The sequence below is a fragment of the Carassius carassius genome, chromosome 22, assembly GCF_963082965.1.
Source record: "Carassius carassius chromosome 22, fCarCar2.1, whole genome shotgun sequence".
Lineage (NCBI taxonomy): Eukaryota > Metazoa > Chordata > Actinopteri > Cypriniformes > Cyprinidae > Carassius > Carassius carassius.
The window spans coordinates 13,107,475-13,132,090 of record NC_081776.1 but is presented as its reverse complement, the minus strand read 5'-3'; the positions used below and the strand labels follow the sequence as shown (position 1 = coordinate 13,132,090).

General features: G+C 38.6%; 1 protein-coding gene across 3 annotated transcripts; it reads right to left on the bottom strand.

Moving 5' to 3' along the window:
• Positions 1-711: 711 nt before the first annotated feature.
• LOC132099002 (leucine-rich repeat and transmembrane domain-containing protein 2-like) lies at positions 712-24,547 on the bottom strand. Of its 3 annotated transcripts, XM_059505347.1 has the most exons (6): positions 24,424-24,547; positions 23,747-23,893; positions 12,610-12,740; positions 8,698-8,857; positions 5,350-5,946; positions 712-2,125 (listed from the first exon to the last, which is right to left on the bottom strand). In XM_059505347.1, the coding sequence occupies exons 4-6, from the start codon at positions 8,756-8,758 to the stop codon at positions 1,668-1,670; spliced, it is 1,116 nt and encodes a 371-aa protein (XP_059361330.1). In that variant the 5' UTR covers positions 8,759-8,857; positions 12,610-12,740; positions 23,747-23,893; positions 24,424-24,547; the 3' UTR covers positions 712-1,667. The 3 variants fall into 3 exon arrangements, with proteins under 3 accessions (XP_059361330.1, XP_059361331.1, XP_059361329.1); XM_059505348.1 differs by lacking the exon at positions 12,610-12,740; XM_059505346.1 differs by lacking the exons at positions 12,610-12,740; positions 23,747-23,893; positions 24,424-24,547 and adding an exon at positions 11,214-11,649.
• Between the last annotated feature and the right edge of the window lie 69 nt (positions 24,548-24,616).

Below are 24,616 nucleotides of genomic sequence, written 5' to 3'. Positions count from 1 at the left end.
ATTAGCACTTCACGATAGACACCAGGGCTGGATTATTCTAGTCTTACAAAAACACATCTGACCTCTAGAGATGAACATGGAGAAACAGCTAACAAACAAAACAAAGTTATCAACAAAAATTATTATCACACGATAGAAAGGACAAACCTTACATTTAAAAACATAAAACTGGGGTCACATCACATCGTATAGAATATATTATAGCTGATAAATAAGGATGGAATATTTCAAATATGATATGTGAGGGTTATGATGTTCAGTTCACACTGGGGTAGGGTTAAGGGTTATAATTAAGGTTGGAGGTGAGTGCTGGAGGTAAGAGTTAGTATTGAGGGTTTAATGTTTGGGTTGGAAGTAGAGCTGAAGGTTTAGGGTAGGAGTTGGATGTTTGGATTAGTGATGGAGATTTATGGTAAGGGTAGAGATTCCCTTTGGTTGTTTATGGTTGTGGGTTCAGATTAGTGATAAAGGCTTTTGGTAAGGTTAGGGATTTGTGTTGGAGGTTTAGATTAGTGTTGGGGGTTAGGATTACCCCACTTCTACACCAAGCACATCAGTTGACAAGATTAAGGCTGTTTACACTTTGAAGTCAAAATTCCAAATCAATCTGTCCTTTTTTTCGGAAGTAGAACAAGCCCATGTGGTATGTCAGAAATTGGGGCATAAATTTACGGTGCAATGCATCAGAATGTATCCATTGTAGACAGTAGGGATGTGACCAAATCTGAATATGGTATTCGGAAATGTAATGTTGTGTACTACGGCACACTTAAAGGGAATAAATATGAGATATACTGTACAAGAAAATCATATTTCAAGGCTTTCTCTCACAATTGTATTGTTGGGTAATTATCCGGTATATAAATTGCGGGCATCAGGGAGCCGTTATTAATATGCAGGACATTGAGATCACTTATCAATGCAATGTTATGAAACTTCCAGGCAGCTGTGTTGAGGCAAGTTGGAGCTAAACTCTGCAGGACACCGTCCCTCCAGGACCGAGTTTGGACACCACTGCTTTAGTGGCTCTGTAGAATGCATTATTCGTCTTCTGTGCCTTTCTGAATACAGATTCGCTATTCACCACATCCCTAGTTAACAGTATTGATTATAATGAGTGTTACTGGCTTTTGATGTGATGTGCCACTTGCATGTACGACCCGGTGTAGACAGTGTTAGAGGTGATGGTTATGGTTGGGGTTAGTATGAAAGGCTTAGGGTTAGAGTGGGGGGCTTGGATTAGTTTTGAGAGGTTGGGATCAGAGTTATGATTTGGAGGTTTGGGTTGATGGTTAGGCTGCTACAGAGGCTAATGCTAATGACTGCACATGATCCTCTAGAAACATCATGGTTCAGAACTGTGAACAGCTGCATCCACACCTCCTCTGCTGAGATCCTCTCAACACTGGAGAAGGGTGGGGGAGTTCTAAAGTGCTGAGTGGTCCCTCTTGTCCTGGGGCAAATAGGTCAAAGGTCATAGGCCAAAGTTTAGAGTTTGAGTAAAGTGTTAAGTCTGAGAGTCAGAGAGGGTCTCAGGAAGGGCAGAGAGACAGGATGATGAATCCTCCGCTGGTCAGCTAAATGATCATCAAATGTGCAGCTCAACCAGTAAAGGGCTCTTTATATTTGTGGCTGACCTCTGAACTCTGACCCCTCTCTCGATTCCCCTATGCAACTGATGAGATGTGTTTCTCCTCCGGGTCGGCTTCTGCCTCTGCGTCACCCATCAACGGCTGCCTCTTCTTTAGCTCTCGCTGGTATTTTGCCATTAGAGAGGCATAAATGCAGCCATATGCTGCGGCAGCCACCATCATAATGCACACGATTCCACAGACCACACCAGCGATCACTACTGTACCAATCGCCCTGCGAACACTGACTGGCCGATAACGATGCTTTACACAGTCTGGTAGCTCCGCCTCCGTACGCACCACTGCACCTTCAGATGACGGAGTGGCTGTCCCTCGAAAACATGGTGGAGATCCACCCTTTGTGCTCCCAGCCCCGCCCCCATTCTCATCCTCCAATTGCAGACAGTAGTTGAACATCTCCACAGGAACGCCCCTGATGTCACGACCCCTTAAGTCCTTCGGAAGTGTACACTCAACGGCATCGACATTACCGCCTACGACAGAAAGCAATAGAGAAAGAGAAATCAAAATTTTAGCTCTCCGAGGTAAACAACAGTCACCTTTAATGAATTTAAATGGCTGCTTTAAGCCCTCCAAAACAGCACCGCACAGCTAGTAGGGTCAGCTGCCCTCTTCAATTTGCATATGTTTGTATGAAAGGAAGAGCGGTAGCTGGTGTATAATTAATACTCCTGACATGCATACAGAAGCTCTGTTCCGAAACCTAGTGAGCCGCAATGCTGCCTGCTGCCTTCAAAGGCTGCATGTTAACTGTCATGGAACCTCATGAGTGACTTATTTGGAGTGCTCTATATAGGCAGCAAATTTGCATGCCACACAATTTTTATTTTATTTATTCTTATTTTTTTTTAAAAATTGTGCACAGGATAGTCTGCACTCTTGATTGATTTTAATGTAGTTTGACAATGGCATCTCGTCAAGCTAATTATGCAATAATCCAGTATGCATTACGTACATAGCACACACAAAAATTGGGTAAAATAAGTTTATTTTGTTACACTTATCTATTAAGTATTGAATAATACATACATTTTAATTGTTGCATTGTGGTATCTCCATGAAAATAAACACGCAATGCTGCCTTAGAATTTGGTGAAAACAGAAGGCAGCATAAGTAAGATACTTATCTTCATGTCAAGAAAGCATCTATGATGCCTCAAAATGCTGCCTCCGTAGGCAGCTCACTAGGTTTTGGAACAGATCAAGAGAGTCAGAGCCCACCATGACTGGAGTCTCTTTTTCACACACGCTAAAAGCTTTGTGACTCAGCCTCTCATGTCTGTTTCAGATCCCCCTCCCTCTCAAAGCTACTCTGAAATAGAATGAAATGAGTTTCTCTGACTTAGAGTGGAAGGATTGAGACAGACAGAGAAAAATGGAAAGCGAGATGTATGGAAAATACGAAGAAGATGCTTCTCTGCATCACAATGATTTTTGGGGTTTTGCCACATTTCGTTGCCAGTGGTAGACAAAAATAGACAGGAAATTATTAGGGAAAGTTGCTACATGTCCTACAATATGTCTGGTGTATATGCACTTACCATTAGCTTACAGCTCAATCTGTTTAAAGGCTTGATAAAGCCTTTTTTTTTTACAGATGATTTCTAAATTCTCATTGGTTGAGCCACGTTCAAAGCCCTTGTAAAATGCCTATGAACTATATTACTTGATGGAAGAGTAGTAAATTTAAAGGAGTCATACCCTCGTATTACCTTGGATACCTACTGCTGTATTATAGTCTTTCAGGCCCTTCTAAAAAAGAAAAGTGGAAAAAAATAAACACAGAGCTCCTCAGACCCTTATTTCTGTAGGCATTATTGTCTCGCGAGATCTGATGCGATATTTTGGCTGTCGTGGACGGTCATTATAATAATGCAAATGAGGGGCGCGTTGATTGGTTGCAGGAAGGGTGGGGGTTGACACCGCAGGTAACGCTTTAGCATATCATTACAAACTGACATCATGGCGCAAGTTGTGAATGTACGCGACCGGCTTCCCGGCCAGTGTATAAGTATGAGGCGCCGTTTAGGGCTTAAATCAAACTTCATTCGCGCACACATATGAAACATGCTTGCATATATACTAAGTGGTCACACATACATGTATATGAACTCACGCACATAACGTTACTCATATGAGACACGAGCACAGCACACACACACAAATATAAGACGAGCACAGCACACACACACAAACTAGACGGCGCCTCATATATAAGCATTAGGTAACAAATAAACAATAACCGAATTCATGATGATCTCAGTCATTTGTTTTTTTTGCAAAGTACGTTAGCAGCCATTCCCCATACCTTGAAGCTAATACTCCTGCCAGTGTTTTGCCTGAACGCGTTCATTGAACGATAGTTCATGAACTCGTTCATATTTTGGGCGAACATGAACTGAACGTACCGCATTACTGCCTGATGAACGTTACTGTGAAGTCGTTCATTCTGGTGTCTGTGAACGCCACGCTCTCTCTCAGTTTAACTTCGTTCAGTAGGATGCCAGATTTCTATAAAGCCTTCTAGGCGAAAACACACCTAAAACACACCGTAAACCGGCCTTAATATGTAGCGGAAAAACACCCAATCTGGCAACACCAGACTCTCTTGTTCAAACTCGTTCATCAAAATGAACAAATCTTTTTTCAAGTCATTCCGTTCACTTAAGGGGCTTTAAATGTTACTATTAACTGGCAAATTCCCCGAACACATCAACCTATGCAATCTTGATCATATTCTGAATTAAGAAATCATTATAATGCAGTCAAAAGTCCGTTTTTGCAGTCAGTTTACAGGGAACATAAATAATTACTTCACCACGAGTCTTTCGTTTATTTGTCTAGTGACAGACGCAATAGCAGCATACAATAGCCGCATTAGCAGTTAGATGCTGTTTGTTACACACAGTAGAGCAATAAAAACACAGTTTTACCGTTTCAATTGCAGGCAATTTTGTTGGAATGGCGCTTTTCCCGAGCTTCGATGCCAACTTCGCCTGATATTGCCCCAAATTTGTGAAGGATTTCAGCGTACAATGTTTAGCACAAACACGTAACGATACGCAAGTGGGAAGGGTTGAAGGAACCGCGTCATTAAAAATGAATTTAATCCACTGGTCTCTGATAGCTAGGTCCGTTCTTGGTAGAGAAAACACATTTACATGTTGATTCTGGCAGTCAACCACAGAGCAACTCACGTGTGCACTACGTTCCAGCATCTTTCGCGACTGAATATGAGGGGGAGAGGGGAAGGGCGAGCTTCCTGCTGGTGTCCATATATGGTATATCCTGCCCCGTCTTGACGTCAAGACGAGGAAGAAATCAAAATATCGTATTTGATTGCGCGTGCACGTGGGCTATTTTACAAACGCTGAGGTAAACAACCGCTTCACTTTTAAATATCGGCTTCCCGGCCAGTGTATAATCGTTAGGCAATCATAACATACATTGATTCTTGTGGAAAAGTACAAATTGTGGGTCATGACTCCTTTAAAATTTAAAATATAAATAGCTTTATTTATAGAACAGTCTATTATCATACTGCTTATGTCGCCACTTTATGGGCACAATGTGTCACTGAAGACAGTGACTTTAAAGGTGTTTTAGGCAGTTCACTTTGGACTGTGACAAAGAACACCTCTTACTAAGGTTCAGTACACCTGCAGAGAATCAAAGCACCCACATATAGAGTCCTCACCTCGATATATCAGCCACTCCATCCAGTGTTTGAAGTCTCTCAGATTGCAGTCACACTCCCAGGGGTTCATGCCCAGCTCCAGGTGCTGAAGGTTGACGAGAGGCTCAAATGTGGCTCTCTCCAGAGCGTGAAGTCTGTTCCCAGCCAAGGAGAGCCAGGTCAGCCCTTGCAGCTCATCCAGCAGGCCCAGCGGCACAGCGGCCAAGCCATTCAGAGACAGATCCAGTCTCCGCAGCTGAGTCAGGCCGCGAAACAATTCGCGATCCAAAACCGTCAGGCTGTTGTTACGCAAACTCAAATTGCTCACGTTATTCAGCTCATGGAACAGTCTTGAAGGCAGGTTGTCCAGATAGTTATTGGACAGGTCAAGTGTCTTCAGGGTGCTTAGATTGGCGAAGACAGAGACGTGAAGGGAGGAGAGGCGGTTATTGGCCAGAAGGAGGGTATGTGTGCCCTCAGGGAGAGTAGTGAGAGCAGGCACAGATATTAAACTCCGCCCACTGCAGTTAGCTTCCAGTGAGTTACACACACACTCTGAAGGACAGCCAGCACATAACTGCAGTAATGTAGCACACACACTCAGCACACCTAGTAGACCTGTATGAAAGAAGAAAAACAGAAGTGTATGAAAGAGTCTGAAAGAGTTGACATAAACCATTTCTTCCTGAAAGCTGCTTTGAGTGTTCTGAAAGATGTGACAGGTGTTGATTTTATGCCACTGTGAATCAAAGGTACAGTATTTAATGAAGGGGAGCAGTGCTCAACAGAACTGAACCTGTAGCTGCTGCTCCCACTACATTTTAAACTGGTGCCTATGTGATCATAAAAACAGACCTCTAGACAGCAGCAGTATTTTTGTTGCAATTGCTGCAAGTAGCTGCTATCTGTTGCAGCACCTTCAGGCTATTTTGATTTTTTTTAAAACTCACTTATTTTGATTTGTTTATTGTACGCTCTTAATGGGTTATTTTTCAGCAAAATTAAAATCGTGTTATTATTTACTTGCCTTCATGTCGCTTCAAAACTGTATGACTTGTTTCCTCCTTAGTACACAACAGAAGATATACTGCAGATGCAAGTCCGAAATGCTTTTTTATCAATGGAGACTGGAACTGTCAAGCTCCAAAAATGACAAAAACCATCTAAATTACTTGTGTGCTATATTTAAAGTCTTCCGAAGTCATACGCTTGCTTTGTTTGAGAAAAAGACCCAAATTTAACTTGCTATGTACTGAAAATCAATAACGGAACACAAAACTTTGTGAATGTGAATGGAAACTGGGTGCAAATGAGATTTGAGAATGGCTTTGAGTAAATAAGGGTAAGTAAATGACGACAATTCAGCTATTTCTTTGTGGTTTCTTGAATGGGGTCCTTGAGTTGGCTAAATGGTTACTTGTTGGCTGATGTAACATAAATACTTGAAATCGGTGTTAGTTTTTGTGTTCTTTAACCTATCAATAAATAGGTTCCTTTAATGCAACTACAGTGTTTCTCAAATGGTGGGTTGCACCTAAATTTGGGTTATAGGCTGTTTCGACCCCGCATTGGACAAGCGTCCGCTAGGATTAAAGGTAGCAGGGAAAACAATGCATTGGCTAATTAAATAAATAGGGAGTAGATATATATATAATTTTTATATCTTTGCATATTTTTGGGCCTATGCAGCTTCAACAATAAATTTCACTGTGTGATTTTAAGCACATTTTTCTGTTAACTTTTATAACATTAACTATTCCGATACTTTGTTGGCTCACCATTAACCACTGAACTAGAGAGTCAAATGTAATTTGTGGAACCTAAAAAGGTTCTCCTATGGCATCCGCTTTTCCGTTCTAAATGAACATGTATGATGGGAATATAATGTGGCTCAGAGTTAAACAAAGAACGCTCTCTGCTCTGCCATGACAAAATAAACATTTGTCAACTGTTCGTCACCTCTCTCTTTTATGCAGCTGTGTAAGAGGGTGGGGAGCAATGTTCCTCTGTGTGTGTGAAACAATCACATGCTATCAATGGATATGAAGGTTTTAAATGTTGTGTGTGTGTGCATGTGTTTGGAAGTTTGAGTGCAGACAGATGCAGTTACAGCACTCAGATATCTGATCCTGACCAGCCTCAACACCCTGATCCCTCTGTAATCAGAGATACATACAATCATCACCATACACTCTCTCATACACACTCACACAATTTTGTGTAATCTCCATAATTAACCCATCCTTCTAAACCATGCAGTTGTGAATGATTCTAGAATTGCTGTTTTGGTCCATCAACCTTCAATTTCTAGTGTATCTCTTCTTTCCAGCACAATTTCCATTGTGTCCATGTTGCTTATGTGTTCAGAACAATCCTGTAGCCACAAAGAAGGCTGGAGGTCAGTGGCGAGGATGGAAATCTCCTATCGAGTAGGTCTAGTTTAAAATAGGATGAACGTGTATTCTGTGCATAAACTACAATTTTATGAAGTTTCCCTCTTTTCTTAGCTGTTAGGATTTGCTTATTTTAACAGGAGGACTCCAGTTCCCAGATTAAATAAAGAAAAGATGCCTGTTGCTTCTTTCCATGCACTAAAAATTTAAAGGGGTCTGCAGCTTTAAAACAACAAAATAACTCAAAGCACCATAAAAAATATTAATATGACTTAAATACTCTATATTCTATACTCTATAGTCTTTTGAAGCCGTAATGTAGTGAGACTATTCATTTTGGCTACTGGCCACCATTTTATGGTGTTTTGTCATTCTGGAACTCCTCGTTCACGTTTATTAAACTGAAAGGACTGGCTAGGATATTCTTTCAAAAAGCTTTGTGTTTCCCAGAAAAATAAAAGCTATATGGACTAAGTATTGACTTACAATACAGATTTGAAGCCTGACACTATACCATAAAATAAATATTTCCACTATACAGTAGTATGTCACAATGCAGCAGAACTCTCTCTCTCTCTCTGTGTGTGTGTGTGTGTGTGTGTGTGTGTGTTGCCTCTGCTTTGCTTCATGCAGATCTTTAATCAAACACACATTAACTAAAGCCATCCTAATCCATCTGTTGCTGGGACAGCTGGTGATGTTTACTGCGCTATACACACCCACACGGACACATACGTCAACACCACCTTTCTTCCCACAAACATATTAGTAAAACTGATCATTTCCTGAAATGCATCATCAGTCTGTGTTATAGTAGCATGTAAATAATTGATTTAGATCATTGATAGTCACTATTTGCACAAAGTGTTTAAAACGGTATGAATGGAATCAGTACTTAAATTCTCTTGAAGAAGAGCCCCTGCAAAAGAGGGAATATGTGTGTGCGTGTGTGTGTATGTGTGTATGTTGGGCTCACCTTGGCTGTCCGGATTTCCTCTCCTCCTGCGACCCACTGTAGGTGCAGTGCTGAGTGGCATGTCTGCGCTTCTACAACTGCAGCTTCCTCAGATCTGCTGTGGCATCAGCTGGCCCTGATGCCAGCCTCCACAGGCAGCGATAGGGGGCCAGTGACGAGACTGCAGAGAGAGTTTGAAGGATAGTCAGTTTTTTCTGTACTTAATATGACTTTTGAAGGTGAGCGCTTGTTTTCTGCCTGACTGTGCATAGATGAATTAGTGTGTGAGCTGCGTGGTGTGTTTCTTTAGTAGCTCCGGTGAAACTCAAATAAACCTTGAATTATTGGTAACAACAGTATCACTGTCGTGTCATGCATGGCTCATTTTTCGAATCGGCTCACATTCTGGGTTTCAGGTTTTCAAGGTTTATTCCTTCTATTTGTATTCTAGTCTAGACATCTTAAATTAGGAAAGAACAAATTAGCAATTAGCTTTAAACACAAATATTACAACATTGTGCTTCTCAAATCGTTCAATATTCTACTATATCATCAGTTAGACTATTTAACATATTCTAGTTCTGTGCAGTGATGGACAATACAATTACATTATATCCTGCTATGAGAAAGAAAATTCACAGCTGTGAGCTTTTGAATATTTAAAAGGATTTTTATTTTATTTAAATACTTAATTATTTCGTAATACTGTTAATTTTTCTTTCTTTTCTTTTTTCTCAGATGGGATCAAATGCTTACATCTCCTGCTTCTCGCATTTTTTTAATTGCGAAAAAGACTCCAGTAATCTCAGAATTTCCTCTAATTTCCAGTTTCCTCTAAAGAGATCCTGACAATGTCTCAAACTGTTCTCAAATAAGTTTTTTTTTTTTTTTAAAGATGCTGAACTCTGAAATGCCAAGCTCAAATATGTCTCATCAAATTCTGTCAAGCAAAGCCCGGTGGTTTATGAGCTAATGAAAATAATTAATTTAATCATAAAAAATTGAGAAAAAAATGCAATAATTTAAAAATAAAAAACAATCAAATAAAGCATGTATTAAAAAAGATTACATATTTTTATTTGTTAACCTGCATGTCATGTAACCAACATATGCAAATGTGTTGTTAACTTATTAAAATATTCAAGTGCATATTTTAGAGTCAAAAGGGGTTTAGTTTGGGCATGTCGTATAATAACACTTGTCCCTTTTGTTCCTAATTGTATCTCTCCTATAAAATTTCAAGAAAAATATCAGAGACAAATGTGATACCCATAGTAGAACTGGCACTGCAGACACGATTTAGTTAATTGCAATACAGTAATATGACACTAAACACTTACAGTACATGACAGAAACGGGAATATTATTATTATAACGACGTACCATTATGTAACACTAGTTGTGTAACGCAATGCTGTGAATGTGTGTGTCTCAGATCACTGAGCACAAGGTTACAGTTTGCTTCTGTTTACGCCAGGCCGGTTTGCTTTAAAATGGCCGCTGCTGTCTTAGACTCCCTTTCTTTGACACTTCGGCCTTGTCACCTGTCACATCCATCACAGCGTGTGTGTCTGTGTATGCGTATTTGCGCAACGCAACACCAATTCACCAGGCTGTCATCCGAAACGGCACAGTGGAAAACTGTGCAGACATTAAGAGGTTATATTGCAAGTGTGTGTGTGTGTGTGTGTGCAAGTGAGAGTTTCTGCAAATACTTTTTGGAGTTGCTCAACATGTGAAAAGATTTCCGTGCATTACTTTTCCTAGAACATGCAATATGCAAGGTTGTGTTTGTGTGAAGAGAGGGTAATTAGTTGAGCGTTGTGTCATTTGACTCCAGAGCATGCAGCCCGCACACACACACACACACGTGATGTAATAGTCTCTCACTATAGCAGCATCTCTCTCCACGTCCAGTTCAGCATATTTCACACGTTCTCACCCCACGCCGTACTAACTTCCTGTGAATGCACAAGGTCAGCTATGCATGTGTGTGATGGGTTGTATGTTGTTACTGTGACTTGCAACACATAAGTAAATAGAAACGCCCTTTAGATATTCACCCCTGAACCAGTCCTTCTGGTCCCTTTTCTCTCTTTCCCATGCAAACACGCACAAAAGAAGGCCATCGAAGTCCACGGCAGAGCGAAGAAAGGTTAGAAACAAAGAAGCGGAGAGCACAGGATAAATTATTAAGAGCAGAATCACAAATAAAGACACACGCTCACTCAAGCAGCACATATACAGTATGCATAAAGACCTATTACATATATGATTTTAGTCATACCGTAAATGTGTATATATGCAAGTGTTCACAGGATCGCATATTGATTGCTTATATACACACAAAAGCAGCATTCCAGCATCTGCACTCACATACACATCATTTTCTTTTTTGTCTATATAAAAAAAAGCTGTACATCACATTCTCTATACCCAAAACACCCCTTGGCAAACATCATGCATGGGCATCGTAATCATAATCAAGGCAAATTCTAATATGTGCATGTGTAGTAGGTTAACAGTGTTTCACTCACCGTCTTTAGATGCCGTCCTCCTTGGGTCCCCCCGCCCACCACCCAAGGCTCACACACACTCTCTCTCACACACGCACACACACATGGTTGTGGGAGAAATGAGCGAATAGCAGCTCTCGTAACGCTCCAATATGGAAATGAAAGTATCCTTCCGCTGCCAAGAGCAGTGGCTGCCACAGAAGGAGAGATGGATTGGAGGAAGGAAAAAAAACAAATAAAATAAAGAAGAGGGAGATGAAGGAGGGGAGTTAAATCCTGCGCAATGCCTTGCTGTAATGCTCACAGAGAGGAGGACACAGAGTGAGTGAGTGAGTGAGTGAGTGAGTGAGAGAGATGGGGGGGGGGGGTGCTCCAGTCTTTCAATTCTCTGTGGTTTCCAGCAGATAGGCTCGCCTCTGTGTTGGTATATTGAGTCCACAGAATGCACTCTCGTGTGTGTGTGTGTGTGTGTGTGTGTGTCAGGAGGTTGTCTCTCAAGCGCGTGCTGTCCTCAGGCTAGCCTTTGGTGCGCATGTGTTTAAATAAGTGTGTGTGTGTTGCTTTCTCCATATGTGCATGTGGTGAGGCGTGCAGTGTAAACGTGTGCCAGCCTTGTCAAAGATAGTAACATTAGTGTGGGATGAGGTGAGAGAGGAGGGCTGATTCTTTCTCCTTCTTTAGATAGATAGATAAATAGATAGAATAGGTCTGTCTATCTATCTATCTGTCTATCTATTATATATTTATGTATCCATCTACAGTATAGTGTAATATTCTATCTATCTGCAGAGTATCTAAACCTATCTATCTATCTACAGTGTAGATCTTTCCAACCTTTACTGTATGGATTATGTGTATGGATAAATAGATCATCATGCAACTTTGCTGCTTTTAATGGCTGCATGCGAATCTATCTATCTGAAAGAAGAGAGAGAAAAAAATAAACACGATTCTTCTTCATGTTATGTGCAGATTGATGAATGGATGCATAGACTGATCCAATCACATGCAGCCAACACCAGCAATGATGCATTTTACACTGTATGATATCATCAAGCTGACATCATGCAACAGTGCAGGAATCTAATCATCCATGTACTGGCCATTGTTTGCATGATCTAACTAGACCAAACGTCATCCACATATACACACATTCCTGCTATTGCCTGGTGTGCTGAATAATACATAGAGGCATGCAGGCCACGCTGCACCACCAGCACCTCAAAAAAGGAGAAATGCACCTTTGCAGCTATTTATAAGAGGAAAAGCATTCTGAGACATCAGAAGCGTTTACCTTCTGTATGTTGTAGGCTGTCGCAACACACCGTGTACTTCAGAAGGACCTCAGTGCCACCCACATGCTTTCACAAGCCAGACATTTACAAGAAAAAGCACTACAGCTCCATTAAATCCTTACCATGCCATTTCTCTCCTCGTCAGAAGCTCTGTATGCAATCAGGTATGTATGTGGGTGTGTACATGGATGATTCCATGTTTTGGTGGTGAGTCTTCAAGGTGTCGGTAGGGGCTGTGCTGACATCATGTTACCTAAGCAACAGGGGGAAAGAAACATAGAGAGAGAGATGGGGGGATTGTGAGCTGGGTTTTTTTTTGACTCACTGTTAATGTATGCTACATCGCAATCATCTGCAATGTAAAGACCCTGCTGCTCTGTTTGCCATCGCACACACCCTGCACTTCAGTCCTAGCAAATTCAAATAGATATTAACTACACTAGCATAATTTAGTAATGCATATCAAGCTAAGCTTAAAACCGTACAATATAGCAGAATCTACTGCACAGGTCAGTGAACCTGTTAAAACAATACATTAAGCACAATGTAACTCAAGCTATTTCTACTTCTGTAACCCACACACATGAGCTGAGGACAGGACATTAAGCTTTTTAACGACCAGAAGAATCGTATTGTTAATTAACAAGGTATTGTTTTGCATAATTGAAACAGCAGACATTCACATACTCATGAATAGACACACCTCGCGGCCTCTGATTTTTACACCCTGATGTACATTCCACAAATATGGTACACTTTTATATCTCACGATTTTTTTACTTTGGAAACATTAGAGGCACAAATCCATGTTTTGTTTTGTTTTTCTTGTGCGATCTGTTAAATGTTTACTTTTATATCAAATTAACACAGGAAACTAGTTGGTTAAATGTCTGTTTTCTATTAAGCAAATTAATTTGAGTATTTTAGACTTAATGGAAAACACTTAAGTAATGAACCAGTTGTCATTATTAACTAGCTGCTAAATAATTAGCATGCATATTAATATCTTATTTACTGTTTATTAGTACTTATAAAGCCCATATTCTGTATGACCATATTACACATCCTTAATCCTACCCAATACCTAAACTTAACTACCTTAACTATTAATAAGCAGTAATTAGTTCCTTTAGGCAAAATTCAAAAATGAATTGCTAGTTAAAAGAGTTAATAGCGAGAACTTAAAATAAATATTTCGTTTTTTTTTTTTATAATTGACAATATTTCTTAATATTAACAATTTATAATGACCAAAACATAATTTTTAGCAGGGTAACACATAAAAAGAATGTAGTACTGAATGCATTTGTCAAGCCAATTGTACCCTGTTACCCAAGTTATTTAAATTTTAATTGGGAAATAAGCATTTATCAAAAACTAGCAGCTTCATTCAGGCTCAATCATTTTTTTTCTGATAATTGGGATTTACTGCTTATTGCTATGTTTGATTAACAAAATTACACAAAAATATTATAAACTGCAGTTTTGCATTAGTAGCATGGCTGTAAAAAATCTTATATACAAACCACATGTTAAACAAATAAAATATATAACAGCTTATATATTGACCTCAGGTTAACCATCTGCTGAAAGAGAGAAAAATAAATCTTGAGTTTCACGTTCTCGTGTTAGTAGCATATTCATGAAAGTGCCACATATATTTCACACATTCTCTACTTTTCTCCTTCACATCCCATTGCTCCCTCATTAAAGGTTTTGTATTAAACCATGAAATGGTAAAAATCTGTTCAGTTTAAGTAGGATTGATTGCTTGCCATGCTGTCATTCTGAGGGTTTGGCTGAGGCTTCATGCTGTATCACATTGTGTTTGTTTTTGTGTGTGGGATGTTTGTGTGGAAAAGCGAATGACAGAAGCTCAGAAAACTAGGTATTTACCAAATGATCTGCTCTGCTGGAGTCACGTGTCTTCTGTCATTCACACTTCTAACTAACACTATTTTTGGGTATTCTTGATTGCAGTGTTGTCCAAATCTTTAGGATGCTGGAGGACACATGGTGACTGTAATCGTCCAGTGTTGTTACAGTACTGTATGTCTGCTGGGTCTAGAGCTTTATAATACACGTTTATCCATTCAAGAGATTGTCTCCCCTCTGCTAGCCATCTTCCCTGCCCCAAGCAGCTATTACCAACACTGCCTTCCACTCTCAGGCTCTTTATTATACAACTCTATTAATTAGCTTCAGTATGATGGTCCTACTCTGGTCTCTCTCTCCCTCTCTCAATTATTGGTTAAAAGATTTTTACTCAAACGAACAATTTCCTGCAGTTTAATCAGACCCATCAGCTCATTGCAAACTCGAACTGTCCTACTAATTACACAGAGTCCTTCTATAACAAAACCTTGTTCTGTAAAAATCAGCAGTTTGTGGGGAACGAAGATGTACAGTTTGAGTTAATAGATATCAGGTTTGATATATGAGGTACTGGGTTTAAGGTAATAAACTGAAGTATGAGGGATAAGGTTGAGGAATGAAATACCAGGTTTAATGCATGAGCTATCAGGAACGAGACAGGAGATATCAGGGCATTTTGTTTGTTTAAGCTTGTGAGCAGGCACGTGCACACATAGACATGAAAGGGGGCTTGAGCACCTGCCCTTTTTATTCCTGGAGAGAAAGTGCCCTTTTTTCTGGGATGCTTTTTTTATTTTTGAAAAATAATATATATTTCTATTTGCACACAGCTTCCCTGTCAAACAAATATATTTATTGAAATATAGAATCTAAATATCAGGTCAGGAGTTCTGAAGCGCTCCCTCTCCCCCAATTGTTAAACCCGATTGTATTGCTTCCGCTAAAGAAAATAGTCCGCTCCGTCTCTACGGTTAGAATCCTGTGAGTCCATAGCAACGCTCTGTTTTTCATGGCAACGGTCTGTTATACTCCGCACAGCGGTCTGTTGGTTATAACAGACCGCATTCTACATTGGAATTCAACCAAGCCATGTAATAAAATAAGTTAATAAAATAAGCATATATCACCACCAGGTGATATGCTTTAGTTATTTTGTTTATCCTATTTACCTGCATTTCCCTGTCAATTAGATGCAAATGTGCGCATTTTAACTAGTTGACGCCTAATTTGCATACAGAACGTCCCCAGTTATTGACTTACATCAAGAGTCTTTCCCCCTGAAATTTAGAAATCTAAATTGGTGAATTTAGAAGAAATCTACAGATGCAAACAGATGGAGGATACACTCTAGAAAATGTAGTAAATCTGAGTAACTGCATCTGGTACATTAATAAATAAAACTGAGTAGAAATAAGTTAACATTAAACTTTAAAAATAACAATATTTATAAATTAACTATTTAAGTAATTTAACTTTTTTTATTTCCTCGAAACCTTTATAAAATAGTATTCCATACCACCACAAATACATACATGACATTGGCTTTTATTGAATTTTTACTCAATTATTTTGGTAAGTTTAATTTTAAAGTGTTATGTATTCTGATAACACCAAAATAATTAAAACGATGTAGTGCCTTGTGCAAAAATAAACAAATTATTAGTAAAACACGCCCCTCTGTTTGATGCAGTTGTTTAGGTTATTCTAAATATGAAGAGTTCAGATGAAAAATCCTCTAAGTGCCATCTGAAATTTCCTTCAATAATGATCATTTTTATCAAGATTGTATGTTTATGTTCACTTATTTCACATTACTGGCAATGAAAATTACCTATTAATTGTCTTTTAAGTTAAATTACTGAACTTAAATACGAGCTTGAAAAAAAAAGTTCATAAGAAAATTTCAGATGGCACTTAGAGGCTTTTGCATCTGAACTCTTCATATATACTTGAAACTAGTAGCATAGAAAATGTTTTCAAGACATGCACATTGTGGAATGCTTTCCTTTGCTGCTCTATAAACCTAGTGAATACTAAGGAGACCATGGTTTCTGTGAACTGATTATTTTGTAGACATCTTTTGAAAATGAAACAATTGCGTGAATTTGAGGAAGATAAAATTAATTAACCTTTTAATTATTTTTTTTAAAAGGAAGTCAGAATTGCGTTAATATATATATATATATATATATATATATATATATATATATATATATATATATATATATATATATATATATATATATATATATATATATACTTTTTTGTAAAAAAAAAAAAAAAAAAAATACTAATTATGAGAAGTGCACTTTATTTCACTTGAGCCCCTGCCCATCACAATGTCTATGCACGTCCCTGCTTGTGAGAGTGGGTGGCCACTGATGCATGCTGGGATGATATCCCAGTCTAATGGAACAGAGTCTTCAGCAAAAAATATGTCTCAGTCAACTATTCACATTTACATTTCCACAAACATGTTTCTGAAATGGTGTATTTCATTTGATATGTTATAATACTAACTGAATAATATATTTTCTAATTTTTGTGTCTGTGTTTCTTTCCTGCATAGCCACTCAGGTACTAAAACAAATATATCTAATCACCTACTGCAATAAATACAACTACTGTTTACTGCTTGGTGTCCGTTTATGTATGTTTATTACGAGCTGCATTCATGTTTTGCTAACCTGGAATAAGTATTAATAAATGAATGTAAAATGTAATAATAAATAATATTAATTTAAAATATATATTATATTATATTATAGGATGTCTCCACAAGGATATGTACACAAGCGTGCGTGTGATACTGGCCGGATGTATCCTATCTGTTTAAACATTGTGCATTCTGTGATGGGAGTTGAAGACAAACACTATAATGTTAGTGGTGACACTCCTAGCACAGGCTTTTGTTTGACATTTATGATACAAACAGAAGATGCTGAGTGTTGAGAGAGGGGTGGGAGAGTCCAGAAGGCACTCGAAAAGAATTGGAAGCGGAGCCGATATCACTTAACATCCTCCGCGGGGAGGACACTCTCTCTTCTTCTCGTACCACTGGGATTTTCAATGCCTCCCTGAATGCTCTTCCACTTCAGCTGGCACATTACCACTGTGTCTGTGCTCACTCCTGACTGCAGTGACGTCAAAGCTGATGAAACACCTGATGTGATTGTGTTTACAGTTTTTAATGTTTAAAATTTGAAAATCCAAATCCATTAAGTAAATCTATAAAGATCATCAGCAGTGCAAAACATGACACACACTGTAAGATGCATTGAACGAGCAAAAAGCCAGCATAATGTTTGTGAGTATACTGCACAAGGTTATTGCAGGCCTCGTTAAGAATAATTAGTGTTTCGCCTCTAGAGCACACATACATAATCTTTAAAACTAAACAAATTAACTTGTGACGCAAAGTTATGTAAGACTAAATATTATGAGAGTATACATCTTTAAAGCTCAATTGCCCAACCTCATGGGCATTTTCTAAGCACGAAATTACATTGTAACAAACTGATGAAAAAATCACAGCAATGGGCTCTTTTTCTAACAATACAGCATATTGCTGTGAACGGTGTAGAAGCATCATCTGATTGTAAACCTAAAAATGACATTTCTTGGAAACGTATCCCTCAATTCTGAATGGTTGATTGGTATGTTGTTTAAGGATCAACAAGGATGTTGATCAAGGAACATGTACTTGGTGAAATCACATTCACCATAGTAGTATATGAAGGTACGAAGGAGATTTGTTCAGTGTTTCAGCAGCACAGTCGTGATAGGATTTCACAGCAGCAAATTTAGCAACCAATTTTGTTATTTTTAACATTTGGCAACTTTTAGCAACTGTGACTCAAATGATATAAAGGCACACATTTTTCCTTCTAAATTACCAAAGAAAAAAAAGAAAAACAAAGGTGTCTAGCACTATACGCATCACATGAATTAAGTTGATGTTCATTGATAATTGTTCATTTATGAGCATTATGAGCAATGTTCATAGACCTTGTTATTAGTTTGTACCTGCAATTGTTGATCAGTTAAGTACACTTTAAGAAACAAAAATATGTAGAAAATTGGAAAAGGTACTGGTAATTTTCTGTCAGGACATTATCTGTTAAGTTGTAACCTGAAAACACAAAATAAAATGTGTAATTTATAATGAAGCCAAAAAATAGAAACAGAAATTCTGTCAAATTAACAGTACAGTGTGGTCTATTTTACAGCGTACTAAATATAATTGTTAAAACTATAATTGTTCATAATGTGCTGTGTACTAGTTAATAAAAAATACATAAAATGGAATTGTTAAAAATGTATAAATAATGTATAAAATATATATTGCATATTACATCCGTACTCTAAATAAAGCATACACACATTAAAGTAGTTTACAAAAAAAAAAAAAAAAAAAAAAAAAAAAATTATGCTGTAACTTAAATTACAGCTTTTAAAATTAGTTAATAGATGGCAAACCTTGCTGCCAGTATTTTACGGTAAAATTTACAGGTAGTTTTTTACAGTGTAACTTAAAACAAACAAAAAATGCCAAAGGAGTAAAAAGAAAGAAAGAAAGAAATTACACTACCATTCAAAAATTTATGATTTTTGAAAGAAGTCTTATGCTCACCAAGGCTACATTTTATCAAAAACAAAATAAAACAGAGATACTGTAAAATATTATTACAATTTTATTTTAATATATGTAATTATTTTCCACTGTGCTGGCAAAGCTAAATTTTCAGCAGTCCTTACTCCAGTCTTCAGTGTAACATGATCCTTCAGAAATCATTGTAATATGCTGATTTTTCGTGTCCAAGAAAGAGTTCTCTTTTCTCATGTTAGGTCAGGCCACACCTGCTTCACCACCATCACACTCAACGCTGGCGTACCACAGGGCTGTCTGCTGAGCCCATTCCTCTATTCCCTCTACACCCACAACAGCAAGCCTGTGCATGAATCCAACTTCATCAAGTTTGTAGATGACACCATGGTGATTGGCCTCATCAGAGACAACGATGAGACTGCTTACAGGGAGGAGGTTCAGCACCTGGCTGCGTGGTGTGTTGACAACAACCTGCTTCTCAACACCAGTAAGACAAAGGTGCTCACTGTGGACTTCAGGAAGAAGAAAGCATGCATGACCCCATCCACATTAATGGGATGGTTGTTGAGCGTGTCTCCAGCTTCAAGTTCCTGGGAACCCACATCTCAGAGGACCCGTCCTGGACCATAAACACCTCCAGCCTGGTCAAAAGGCTCACCAGTGCCTCTTCTTCCTTTTAGGACACTGAAGAAGGACCAGTTGTCTTCAGCCATCCTGATGAACTTCTACCGGTCTGCGATCGAGAACATCCTGACCAGTTGTATCACAGTCTGGTATGGTAACTGCTCACTTGCTGACCACAAGACACTGTAGAGGGTGGTGAAAACCACCCAACGCATCACAGTACAACACTGCCTGCTATTGAGGACATCCAAAGAAAACTCTTAAAAAAAGTGAAGTGACATTCAGCCAAGTATGGTGACCCATACTCAGAATTTGTGCTCTGCATTTAACCCATCCAAAATGCACACACACAGAGCAGTGAACACACACACACACACACACACACACCCGGAGCAGTGGGCAGCCATTTATGCTGCGGCGCCCGGGGAGCAGTTGGGGGTTCGATGCCTTGCTCAAGGGCACCTATGTCGTGGTATTGAGGGTGGAGAGAGAACTGTACATGCACTCCCCCCACCCACAATTCCTGCCGGCCCGGGACTCGAACTCACAACCTTTCGATTGGGAGTCCGACTCTCTAACCATTAGGCCACGACTTCCCCGTCGTTTAAGTCAAGCTTGCAGCATTCTTAAGGACTCCTTTCAACCTGACCATAGACTGTTTAACCTCCTGCCCTCCGGGAGATGCTTCAGGAGCCTCTGGACAAGGACCAGCAGACTCAGGAACAGCTTTTTCCCTAGCCACCTTTTTCCTGACGTAAAAATGGGTGCCGCCATTTGTAAATTCTATGGGTGTAGCTTCCGGTCTCATTTGCGTCCAGTTATTTTTAGATGTACAAAACAGTTTGTTTTGCTGCTTGATATTGACAATTGATGTGTCCTATCATATTATTTTAATCTGTTATCTTAATTAAGAACACACTGGTTTGTACTGCAAACTGTTTTACCGTTTGCTGCACATTGTTATTCTCCTCATTATTTACCTATAACGGTTAATGAAATGGAAGTCTCACCCATAGGCTTACTTCCGCGTTGAGAAAAAAGGTGGATAGCTGTCTTCTTTCTGAATTCTGCCCTCTGACAACCAACCTCCACCTCCTCCAACCCACATGCACACACCACTATACACTCCTCACCACTACATCTGGTTTACAAACACACACACACAAAATTACACTTGTTATTACTTGCACTACTGTCTGTTCATTCATACATACATACAGAATACTCAATGCACAATGGAATATTTTCTATGCACTTTTTAAATGTCCGTTACACTAGTGTAAATGTCTGATGTTCATTTGTTCATAGTTTCTGCTTATAGTGTACATACACTAATTACATAATCCATCTTTATAGTATATTCATAGTACACTATATCTGTACATTATATCATGCTGACAGTATTTAAAAATCTTTAAATTATGTCCATGGTACTGCCCTATCTGTATATTTATTGTACATTTGTAACATTGTTGACACTGTACATCCTGTACTTCCTGCTTATTGCACTTCTGGTTAGATGCTAACTGCATTTCGTTGCCTTGTACCTTACATGTGAAATGTATAAAACATAAATTTGAATCTAATCTCTTTATTGTCAGTGTTTAGTATTTATTAGTACACTGTTTTATTAGTACACATGTGACATATTTTTTTCAGGATTATGTGAACAAGAGAAAAGCATTTATTTGAAACGTAATTTTTTTCTAATAATGTAAGTCTTTATGGTTACTTTTCACTGTTACGACTAATTTTATGCTTGATGAACATTTATATATATAAATAAATATATATATATATATATATATATAGAGAGAGAGAGAGAGAGAGAGAGAGAGAGAGAGAGAGAGAGAGAGAGCTTTTGAACAGGAGTGTATATTAAAACATCATAATGCTCAAAAAGTCAAGCAAATAAATTTAGCTTGTTTCAATATTTTTACAGGGAAACAATTGGTTCCAGAAGGAAACACAAATGCTTAAATTAAGATATATGCCCCTGGTTTCACAGACAGGGCTTAAGACTAGTCCTAGACTAAAATGTAAGTCTGAGCTGTTTCCACTGAAATAAACTTGCACTGACTGATCTTAAAAATATATCAGTGCCTTTTTAGTTTTAAGATGCACATCGGTAATGTTTTTTTCTAAGCATGTTTATAAAAATTACTTAAATGTCCTAATTGATCTATGGTCTAATCCTGGCTTAGTCTAAGCCCTGTCTGTGAAACCGGGCCATGATGTATGGATCTTTGAAAGTAGAACCATCACCATTCCATGTGACGAATGCTTTTCCTTTTTTGTGTGTTTTGTGTTCACAGGATGTTAACTGTTATGTCATTAACAGTAATGGCTTACAAAAGGACAGGGATGATGTAAGAGCACTTATAATGACAGGTTAAAGTCAACATGACATGACGTAAAATTACGTATTTCTGAGTAAGTTTGAAAGTTTAAATCAATACCTAATTAATCATATTATATTCACTACTAACATTATCCAATAGCCAATGCCACCAAAATTTCTTCAACAGTGATGATAAGTTATTAGTAAAACTTATTTTTCATTTTCATTTTATATTAACTTATTATTTATTAGAAATTCTAAAGACTTTCAACAAAATATAGAAGATACAAAAGGCTTTAGTGTTTGTTTGCGGTCATTCAAACCCCTGGAGATTTAGGTTAAGATTGGGAAATGACATGCAGTAAAATTTGATACAGAGTGCCGTTTAAGTGATTCAGTTGAAAACAGGTCACAGTAAAAAAAAATGAAGTCATAAAATAAAACGGGTCCTAAATAAGGACTTTGATGATGTGAATAACACAGATCAAAAAAAGCTTTGACGTTGACTCAGCACAGGAAAGTGACTGTGGAAATGAATGTATGAATAAATGCATGAGGTGTTTTCCATCATTAGTAGCGGTCCTATGAGAGAGACCAGAGAACAGTGCATCATCAGGGTAAATGTAGGAGGAGGGGAGGGATAGCGGGGTTATCTGAATAATTCAGCACACTGGGTGCGGTAAACGCTGACTCTGATGTGGGCCTGCAGCCTTACGGAGCCCAAATGCTGTTTAAAATAGATTTCAGCGCTTTAATGAAAAAGTAAAGTCAGCATGCCTATGGAAAAATTACTAATACAGATGCATTCATTCTGACCTGTCATTGTTCCTATTGTGAACCAGAAAGAGATCCTGTTGAAATAAATAATAAATAACTACAATGCCTTGAAGCCATGTGTCTCTGTATCTATAGGTTGGCAGGTTTCTGGGGGAAACTGATGTCACAGCTCTTAAAAATGGGCATGTTCAAAAGGTATGAGAAGGTTTTTGTGTGTTGCAAGACCTCTAGAGCCCATCAAAATGTGCATTAAATGTAAATGTGAGGTGTAAACGCTGTCCCTGCTTGTTTTCCACAGAGTGCTGACTATCAGGCCATGTGTAAGGTGAATCCTCACTATGCCAGCGGCGCTCGACCCCTGCTAAGTGTAAGCATTGTCCTGTCTGTTTGACTAACATCTACCAGAACACAACCATCAGATGCTATCAGTGTTACAAACATTACATTGCTGTTCTTGCAATCCAGTGTGTATGAGTGGAGGTCAGTGGAGGTCACAGGTCAGTGCTGATCGTAATAAAGGCTTGGCCTTCACACCATGACCCTTTGTGATGGTGTGGAGAAAAACAGACAAGATATATGGTTTCTGTCATAAGCTCTTGAACGGAAATTCTCAGTGTAATTGAAATGAAAGGATGCCAGCTTCATTCTTTCATTCCTTTTTTTCCCCCTCGTTCTGCTTTTCAGCCCTTTTATAATCTTTTGGCAGCACTGACTCAGATCATCCCTTGTAAAGTCAGACATTTTCTCTCTGCCAGGTTTTTAGTGGACTTCAACATCTACAGTCTGTGGCACTTAGATCCCTTTGTGGAGGATATGTGTAAACCAAAAAGCTCAGTGTTAAGCAGGGGTCCTGGAGTGCAGAGTTCAGCTCCAACTCGAATTAAACACGCCTAAACCAGCTAATCTTAAGGTCTTACTAAGCATACTAGAAACTTCCATGCAGGTGTGTTGAGGCAAGTTATAGCTGAACTCTGCGGGACAATGTTTGGAGACCCCTGGTGTAAAGTAATACCATCACTTCATCATTCCTCACCAGTTTGTATGGGGGCTCCTCTGTCTTCCTTCTTCATCTTCATCACCTGCCCTCTTATATCTGTAATTCTGTAACCCTCCTTCATCTTAAGACCTTATTCCATTCATGCAAGTGCTGTCTCCATCACTGTGTGTGATATTGCTAGTGCTGTGTGTGAAAAAGAGAGCAGAGAAAGATTTGGTCATGTTGTTATTCAGTTTTATTGCTGTCTAGATTGTTCAAATCACAATGTTGTTCAAAGTGTATAATGAAAGTACACTATAGCATTTGGCATTTGAAAATATAAGGACCCTGCATTTTTGAATTCATAGATTTGTTTTTTAGCTAGTAAGAAGTCAAAGGGGGACATTCTGCACCCCTGTGACACCGAGTATCCCAGCTTCGTCTATGAGCCGTCAATCAAAGAAACCAACAGCATGATCAAATGTGTGGGAGATGTCAAAAAGTAAGAGCACTCATACTGTAGATCATTTGACCATGGATGGATTTGCAACCCAATTACTTTTTATTATTATATCTCACAAATAAAAATACATATATTTTAATAAGCTCTCGACAAGTCGGATTTGCAAAAAGATGTGCTTTTGAGAACCTAAAGCTGTTATTGGAATTATAAATCCTTGGGATGTACTACTGTGTCATCTTGCTAAAGCAATTAAGGTTTAAGAAAATTAAACCTGCATGAAGAATCATGGGAGCGAAGGGTCCATCAGTTGTACCCTTTGAAATCCTTCAATCTGGGCCCTTTGAAGTGGCTAGTTTTGAGCACTTCAATTTGGGACAACCCTTCAGCCATGATCGTTCTCATTCCAGAGTGCCCTTCAGAGGAGGATTTATCCTGTTTGGAACACAGCGGTAATGTATTAGTTT